At 39.8% G+C, this 9,007-nt stretch overlaps 1 protein-coding gene across 8 annotated transcripts; it reads left to right on the top strand.

Moving 5' to 3' along the window:
- Positions 1 to 230: 230 nt before the first annotated feature.
- Positions 231 to 8,606, top strand: LOC126785889 (uncharacterized). Of its 8 annotated transcripts, none has more exons than XR_007671132.1 (10): positions 231 to 312; positions 437 to 499; positions 809 to 1,048; positions 1,141 to 1,356; positions 1,466 to 4,657; positions 4,816 to 5,000; positions 5,097 to 5,232; positions 5,300 to 5,349; positions 6,821 to 6,916; positions 8,303 to 8,518. XR_007671132.1 is itself a non-coding variant. In XM_050511560.1 (7 exons), exons 3-7 carry the CDS (start codon positions 842 to 844, stop codon positions 5,179 to 5,181), a joined length of 3,885 nt encoding a protein of 1,294 aa, XP_050367517.1. In that variant the 5' UTR covers positions 231 to 312; positions 437 to 499; positions 809 to 841; the 3' UTR covers positions 5,182 to 8,605. The 8 variants fall into 8 exon arrangements, 2 of the variants coding, with proteins under 2 accessions (XP_050367517.1, XP_050367518.1); XR_007671131.1 differs by having other exon boundaries at positions 8,292 to 8,518; XR_007671128.1 differs by having other exon boundaries at positions 6,821 to 8,589.
- Positions 8,607 to 9,007: the final 401 nt, after the last annotated feature.

Here is a 9,007-nt window from a genome sequence, read left to right as displayed (position 1 = left end):
TACACACAAAAAATTATGTGTTAAAAAAATCAAAACGGATAAGACATAAAATCTGTTTTTTTTCATCTTTACATAATAATTCGTACGTTAACACGTGCATCGCATGTGAACGAGTCAAGTATATATAATAAATTAAAATAAAAAAACGAAGAAAAGCCAAAGATTGGGTTTAACAGAGAACGACGTCGTTTGAAGTTCAATGTGCTATATAAGGACCATTGCCTCTTGGTTCTCTGTTCAGACTTGTAGAAACTCTCACACGCCCAGAGGTTTTTTTTTTTTTTGCGTCTCTCAAGCAATCCGAGCAGAACTGTAATCACTCCTCCCCCTCTCAAAGTTTGTATTTTTTATACTTGTTAGTCTTCACTCAAAATCATATTTTTCTCTGCCGTTACCCCTAAGATTCTCTGTTAAAGTTTCAATTTTTTTCTCACAGGTTTAAGTTGGGCTAGAGTTTAGGGTCTTGAATCGGATTGGCAGACGTTAGAGTAATTCCCAGGTACCCAAATTGATATCTTTCGCCTTAATTTATTAATTTTCGATTGCTCAGAATTTTGAGGTTTCGAAAAATGTCTACTTTTGATTGAAGTTGAATTTGTACTAATCTGAATTAAAAAATGAACATTGATTTTGTTTTTTTTATCTCTGGTAATAATTAACATAGTAATTAGATTGGGTTTGTAATGTAGTTGTTGATTCTTGTTTATGAGGTTTTGTTGATTTTGGAGTTAATAAGAGAGTTGCTTTTACCTGTTAATTGTTTCATGAATGCCAATTTGAAGATGATTTGATTCGGGATGTTGTACAGTGCGCTTAGGTGGATTGCATTGATGCACTAAGCATGGGGTTTGATAATGAGTGCATACTGAATATTCAATCTCTTGCTGGAGAGTACTTTTGCCCGGTGTGTCGTCTTCTCGTGTACCCAGATGAAGCATTACAGTCACAGTGTACTCATCTGTACTGTAAGCCTTGTTTGACATATGTTGTGAGCACTACTCGAGCGTGTCCCTACGATGGCTACTTGGTCACAGAGGCAGATGCCAAGGTTGTGTGATATGCAAGTGTGGTTGTAACTGAAACTTTTGACCTTTGATGTGTGGTTTGTTGATTAGTTTTTACTGTGACTTGATTGTGCAGCCCCTTGTTGAATCAAATAAGACGCTCGCTGAAACCATAGGGAAAATAGCAGTTCATTGTCTGTATCACAGGAGTGGGTGCCCGTGGCAGGGGAATTTATCTGATTGCACATCTCATTGTTCTGGTTGTGCATTTGGAAATTCACCTGTAGTTTGCAATAGGTGCAGCATCCAAATTGTGCATCGACAAGTGCAGGAACACGCCCTAAGTTGCCCTGTGAGTAGCCCTTTTCCTTTTTTGTTTCAGTTTTACTTAATGAAGATTTGAGCTGTTATTTTTAAAATTTTGACTCTTCAAATTAATTTTGGTTATTTCTGAATGATAGGGTGTGCCCCAAGCACAGCAGGCAGAGGGTGTTCCAGCCACCTCAGCCTCTGGCACAGCTGCTATTTCCAATCAGACCCAGGCTGTCACTCAGGCAGGTACAACGTCTCAGTCACAGGCTTCTCAAACCGCAACTGCCACTATAAATGGAGCTGATCCAAATTCTCAACCGCAAGCCGTTGTTCAAGCTGCTGCTCTGACTGCTGACCAGTGGTATCAGCAAAAATATCAGCAGTACTACCAGCAGTATCCTGGATATGATCCGTATCAACAACAGTATCAGCAGTACTATCCCTATCAGCAGCCAGCAATTCCGCAACCACAGCAGCCTTTGCAGGGTAGTGCATCGTATGGGACTGTTCAACCTCAACAGCCAGCATACCTGCAGCCTCCTTTCCTACCTCAACCTCAACTACAAACCCAACAATCTCAATCTCAAGCTCAAACCCAACCACAGGTTCAGCCTCCACTTGTGCAGGCTCCCATGGCTGCTCAAACTCAGAGCCAGACATCATTTAACCAACACTTACTTCAGCCTGCCGTGGCACCACAGTCACAACTTCAAGCACAGACTTACCCATCAGCACATGGCCAAGCTCAACATCCGCCTCAAGCATACTTCCAGGCCCAAATGCCTCAGTATCAGCAGCCCCAGGTTCAGCAGATCACACAGACTCAGCTTCAACAGAATCCCCAACTTCACCCATCTCAGCTCATGAATGCTACAGTCCAGTCTCAGACACAGGTCACATCATCTAATGCATCAGCTGGCCATCATTTGTTCCCTCAATCTCACCCTCATCAACCACAGGTCTCAGCAGCCCCCCAACAACGTACTATGAATTTGCAATCTCAAGGAGTGCGTTACTCTCAGTCACTAAACCATGTTCAGACTCAGATTCAGTTCCCTCAACAACCCCAACTTCTGCGACCGCCCCCATTTCAAACAACAATTTCAAACCAGCAGCAGACAGCCTTGTTGCCTTCACCCAACATCATCTATGCACAACAGCCTCCAGTTCAACAACCTGGAATTCCTGCTCTCCAGCGCCCTTTAATGCAGCCAGTCCAACATCTTAATCATCAGCAGTATCTCCAGAATCAGTCCTATGTACAACAGACACCCCCCACATTGTCGCAGTTACGTCCCCAAGGCCAATCTCAGTCATTCCCACATCATATACGTGCCTCAAACCAGTCTCAGCAGAACGTTTTATTGTCTCAGGGCATGCAACATATTGAGTCCTCAAACCTTGTGGGACGGCCTATAATGCCAAATCATGGAGTACTACCTCAACCATATGCACAAGCAATAGGAGGTCTTCCAAGGCCAATGTATTCTGCTCCACACCATCAATCTTCAAATCAGAATAATATAGGCAGAACTAACAACCAAGTGCAAGTGGGAGCAAATTCAAGACCACCAGTGACTGCAGGGACAGCAGAGAAAGAAGCTGAGATATCGGCTACAAATGGTGCACAGGATTTAAGTGTCTCATCTGTTGTAGCTGATTCTGAAGTTAAAACTGTAAAATTTGAGGTGGATGGAAATAAACCTTCTTCTGAAGATACAAGCAATCAGGGTACCAAGGAGATTTCAGAGTCTAAGGGGAAGTTGGGGGCGAATGGAGCGTCTGAAAGTAAGCCAACATTGAAGGAAGAGGGTGTAGATAGTACTTTGAAGGATTCAAGTAACAGTAAATCAGGTGAACTTGTAGCTGAAGGTGCAAAAGATGTTCCCAGCAGTGGCACGAAACAGGGTGAGCATAAAGAAATGCCACAAGATGAAGCTCTACTTCATGGAGTAAAGGATCAAAAATTGCAAAAAGATGCTAGTAGCACTGATGAGGGCTATCAAACTGTTTCTATAGGTCAGGCACAAGCTGGCGGCATAATGCAACACACACATCCTGGTTCTGCTATACTCCAGCAAAGGCCAGGTGCACCTCCTTTGTCGCAAGTGCCTTCTTCAGGGCCTCCACATCATATAGTGGGTTCTGGGCAACCCGTAGCTCATTTAAGGTCTCAGGGGCCCAGACATGTGCCTGGGCAGCCTTCCTATCTATCTGAGCATATCCAATCACCTAGAGGAAACCTTGGGTTTGCAGCATCATCTGCGAGTGCAAGTCAGCATGAGCCTTTTATTCAAAGCCATGCACCTCCTCATTCAGGGGCACCCAGAGGTCCACCATTTGCACCACCCCCTAGTGCTTTTGATTCTCATGGAGGTATATTGGCCCGCTCAGCACCCCGTGGCCATGAAGGTCAGATGGGCCCACTGCGGCCGGCTTTTCAGATTGAACAGGGAGCTACTGGACATCCATCTGGTATCATCTCAAACATGCTCAGAATGAATGGAAATCCAGGGTTCGAATCCTCATCAACTCCAGGGTTGAGGGATGAAAGATTCAGAGCTTTGCTGGATGGGAGGTTGAATCCCTTCCCAGGAGACCCAACTCGTGTGATAACTCGATTAGGGTTTGAAGACGATCTCAAGCAATTCCCTAGGCCTTCTTTTCTGGATTCTGAGCCTCTTCCAAAATTAGGGAATCACTCATCTAGAGCTTTTGATAGGAGACCTCTTGGAGTCAATTATGATACTTGTCTAACCATAGATACTGCCGCTGGCTCTGCTCCAAGGTTCCCATCTCCCTATGGTCAGGCTGGATTAATTCATGCCAATGATGCAGGTGGTTACTCAGAATTTGCTGGACGGCGCCTTATGGACGGTTTGGCTCGGCGAAGTCCAAACAGAGATTACCCTGGTATCCCATCTCGTGCATCTAGGGGATTTGGCCCTGATGATTTTGATGGCAGGGAATTCCATCGATTTAGTGATCCGCTCGGCAGGGAATTCCATGATAATAGATTTATTAACCCTCACGGTCATTTTCGTAGGGGAGAATTTGAGGGTCCTGGTAATATGCGAATGGATGATCATATGAGGAACGATCTGATTGGTCAAGATGGTCACCCAGGTCATCTACGGAGGGGAGAGCATTTGGGTCCTCATAACTTGCCTGGTCATTTGCATATGCGAGATTATGTGGGTTTTGGTGTTCATCCTCGACACGCAAGGCCTGGGAGCTTTGAATCATTTATTGGCAGTAGGGCAAGTCATCCACGTCTTGGTGAGCCTGGATTTAGGAGCAGCTTTTCACTTCAGAGATTCCCTAATGATGGAACTTATGCAGTTAAGTATTTACCTCAAGTCATTGGTTTCGTTTTGGATGCTATATTCCAACGTGATAGACACCTGTATTTATATTTTAAAATTGTATGTATTTAAAATGTCATTGCTTGAATTGTATTTTCTGTTGCCTTCAATATTTTGATGCAATGATTTATCAGGGAGAGCTGGATTCTTTTGATCACTCTAGGAAAAGGAAGCCAGCTACCATGGGATGGTGTCGTATCTGTAAAGTTGACTGTGAAACAGTTGAGGGATTGGACGTGCATTCTCAAACAAGGGAGCATCAGAGAATGGCAATGGAAATGGTGCAAATTATCAAGCAGAATGCCAAAAAGCAGAAACTGTAAGCTTTCTATGCATTGTTTTTTCATTTTTCAATTGCGTTCCTCCCTCTCCCTCCCTCTCTCTCTGTCTCATTTTGATTTGCTGCATTTTTCAGAACCTATGATCAGTCCTCAGTAGAAGATGGAATCAAGTCAAAGATATCTAGCATTGAGAGCAAAGTGAATACTGAAAAGTCTTGATTGATGATGGGTCCAGTTAATTCCTTTGGTTTTATTGCGATAGCAATATAGGTGATGCACCCTTCCATGCCTCTTCTCTCTTCTTTCGGGGTGGTTTATGCTAGCTTTGTCCTTTCAGGTTGCTGCCATGTTAATGGAGATGGTATTTGGAACTGAAGTTCAATGGCAGTTAAGTTTGTTGGTTTTTGATTTTCAAGCATTCTCTATTAACAGTAGGATTATTTTTGTTGACATTAGCAATTATAAATTCAGAAGTTTCATAGTGCTGTTACTTTCTTTTCCAAATGGTGGCTGCGATAAACACTAGATTTGTAGTCTTAGATCTATGTCATCACCTTATATGTTAAGTTCATTCAGGTGTTTAGGAAAACCATAGATGTCACAGTGTCACTTAATAAAATTTCCTCGACTTGGCTTAGTTTTCTTCTGGGCTTAGAATAATCAGTGGTCATGATACTGCCATTGGTTTTTACTCGAATGACGTTCAACCAACTATTAGGAGCTTGTCTTAATTGTGGAGTTCTTACTCTTTCTACAAACACTTTTGCATCCCATTTTGAATCTGGTTTTTATATTTCTTACTTGGAGCTTTTGTATTACACTTGAATAAACATCCCTTATAATTGTTCATACTCATTTCATATACAAAATGTAGCTGAGACTTATCAATTTATTGGCATTTATTTTTGTCAATCTCATTTATCAGTCTGCTTCTTCTGTTTGTTACTGTTGTTATGTTGAAAAAGTGAAAATCTTCTTAATGTGATGATTTTCAGAATGAATGGATTCTGGAATATTGATAACCTTTTGACTTTAATGAGAAGTCGAAGAATTAAATGGACTATTGTTAACCGGTCATGAATGCATGAATACTTAGCATGTAACTATGCAGATGCTATGCATTTTTACTGATATTTAAGATATTCTCTAATGTACATAGCTTTTGCTTTATGGTGTAATTTTGTTATATCACCGTTGTTGATGGTTCATTAACAACATCACCCCCTATCATGCATTGGAAGTGCAGCTATCATGGATATTGTAGGTAGAGATATGTAGAAATAATTAATAAACTTGATATTTGTAAATAACATATGTGAATAGGATTGACCATTTTAAGTAGATTAGTTTTTAGTCATGTTATTTAGTAATGGAATAGAGAAAGAAATGCTGTAAAGTGGGTAAAAGTCAGCAAATAGTAACTTTCACTATCTAGTAAGGTGTTGTTGCGAAGGCAATTATTGGAGAACATCTAAACAATGTAGCTTTTAGGGAAGTTTGCACTCGCATTCCCCACTAAAGTGAGGAGGAATTTAAGGACTTGGTGTTGGTGTGCCACCCACTGTTGTAACAGATAGCTTCCTGATTTCACTTGCATTGTATTTTATTTTGTTATCGATACCAATTGCTTGTGAATCAACATTTTGTTTTGTGCAAATTGTTATATCAAACAAATATTGGGTCTACCATACATGAAAGGCGTCATATCTTCATTTGAAGTACTATTTTTATGTCAATGGCATTTGGCTTTTGTACCAAATTGAGCATCAATTTCATAACACAATCATATCATGAATAAGCTTCTATCATTGTTTTTATGGTTAATTTATGTTTTGGTGCATTTCATTTTTATGAATAGATCTTTTCCATTCAACCCCTCTTTTTTCGGCGAAGCAGACTTCATAAGGGCTGAAAGTTGGCAGAAAGGTTTACTCTATCATCTGTGTTTTAGGTGGTAAGATTGTTTCCAATCTTCAAAATTTGTTTCTGCAGACTTTGTTTTTCATTATTGATTTTATTAGTTTGGTGATATGTTAGGGATTCTATCAGTTTCTACATATTTATGAATTGAGTATCGTGCTTTCCATTCCCATCTAGGATAATCTTGAAAATAGTATGCTTTTAACTTGCTGTCTCTCATCACGAGCTACTACATACAAGCTTATCTTGTAGATGTCTTCAATGGTTAGAAATCAATATTTGGATCGAGTTTTTGAAGGCCCCTTTTCTTGGGTTAGTTCTATTTCCATTGTTTTTGTTGCTTGGATGACTTTGTCATTTATCCTGTTCTTTTGCTTGAATATGACTATGTGATCTGTCTTCTTGAGTAACATCTTGAATGATATAAAACAACACCAAACAGATTGGTTTGTCCGATATCTTTGTCTAAGCCATCCTACACTCTAGAGTATCAGTACCTTAGATGTTATGAAAGAATGGGCAACGAACCTAAATCCCGAACGTTAACTTCGTGAAAAACTCAATAATTCTATTAAGCCACTTGTTTCTAATATAAGGTGGAATTGCGTCAAACAACATAATAGGGTAAACTTTGCCTTGTAGTTGTAATAGAAGTACTTATCTGAGAGTGATGCATGTATTAAGTTCTCAAATTTGTGTAGAATCTCCAGATCTGATTTAACAAAAATCTTGTAATTAGTAATCTCCCCGCTGATTGTTATATATCTCGTCTTGATGCTGAATTTTTCTCTTCAAATATTCGGTATTTTTTTTCATCTTTTGATATTCATACTTTATTATTATTAATGAGTGAGATTTTCTTGATGTTGAATGGAAATTCTAAAATTTTAATTATGATATTTTGTTTAACGGGGTTGTGGGCTTGGTTAATTTATTTATTACTTTTCTATGGTGTTTATCTAAAGACCCAGGACTAATGTTTCATTATCTAAATAGTCCCACTGTCAGCCAATCTATAAATGTTTAAATGATGTTAGTACAGGAGATAAGCCTTATGGATAATAAAAATCTTTGATGGCTCATAATGAGAGGCCGTCCAATAATCCAAATGATATGAACAGTTCATAATCACCCTATTATGAACAAAATTGAAGGAAAAGAAATATGGCAAAACACTAGATCCAATACTCTAGAAGAAGGGCACAATGGGTGAGGGGTAGAGATCTTAGGTTCAAACAAAGAATATGACTAGATAATTATTGGCAATGAACAAAGAAGATATTATATTCTCCATAGGGATGCAGTAGCTGATGATAACAATGGGTACTTGGGTTTGGTGGAAGTAGTGAGTGAGTGATTGATTGCTTCCTGCTAACGTCAATGCATGGATTGCTTACTGTTTTTGCAAGTGCTAGCTTAGCCTCCAAGGGTGTCTGTGGGTCTCGGCGAGCTGTAATGAGAAGGTTCAGCTGTGCTTGTTTCTTATCATGGACACTTAAATCCCGTTCACTTCAAGGCCCGCGCTTCAGCTGCAGCCATCATTCTATGATTTGTATCTCTATGTATGCATGTGAATGATGTATTTCTGGCCTTATTATTTACTGGCAGTTAGTTGAATACATGTAGATAATTATTTTCTGCCGGATTTTCTCAGCTAAGGAGGTCCGCACCAATGATTTTGGTGCGGATTTCCATCTTTTTACCACTTTTTGATCGAATTTTCTCATCTCCACCGTCTAGTATCTAGATAATATTGTGTAGATCATCTCTGCAAAATTTCAGCCAATTTGGTAATCGTTAAGGCCCTCAAAATCGAATAACAAATGGACGGACCGAATTATGTCGAACCGTTATCGTTCATATTTTTAACAGAAAAACACAATTCTGAGTGACTTAACGATTACCAAATTGGCTGAAATTTTGCAGAGATGATCTATACAATATTATCTAGATACTAGACGGTGGAGATGAGAAAATTCGATCAAAAAGTGATAAAAAGATGGAAATTCGCACCAAAATCTTGGTGCGGACCTCCGTAGCCAAGAAGGCCTGTATTTTCTGCAGTGTCTTTTAAGTAGAAAGGTTTTTACATGAAACCTTGCTTCCCTTTGTCAATTGACTCGCT

This window comes from Argentina anserina, chromosome 3 (genome assembly GCF_933775445.1).
Source record: "Argentina anserina chromosome 3, drPotAnse1.1, whole genome shotgun sequence".
NCBI classification, from domain to species: domain Eukaryota; kingdom Viridiplantae; phylum Streptophyta; class Magnoliopsida; order Rosales; family Rosaceae; genus Argentina; species Argentina anserina.
The sequence above is the reverse complement of the archived record's forward strand: the minus strand, read 5'-3'. Positions and strand labels throughout refer to the sequence as shown.

Excerpts from the sequence above, each read along its gene's own strand:
- LOC126785889 (XM_050511561.1), top strand. The coding sequence starts at position 842 with ATGGGGTTTGATAATGAGTGCATACTGAATATTCAATCTCTTGCTGGA. Across the intron at positions 4,658-4,815 it reads CTAATGATGGAACTTATGCA|GGAGAGCTGGATTCTTTTGA; the intron begins GTTAAGTATTTA and ends ATGATTTATCAG. Across the intron at positions 5,001-5,096 it reads AATGCCAAAAAGCAGAAACT|AACCTATGATCAGTCCTCAG; the intron begins GTAAGCTTTCTA and ends TGCATTTTTCAG.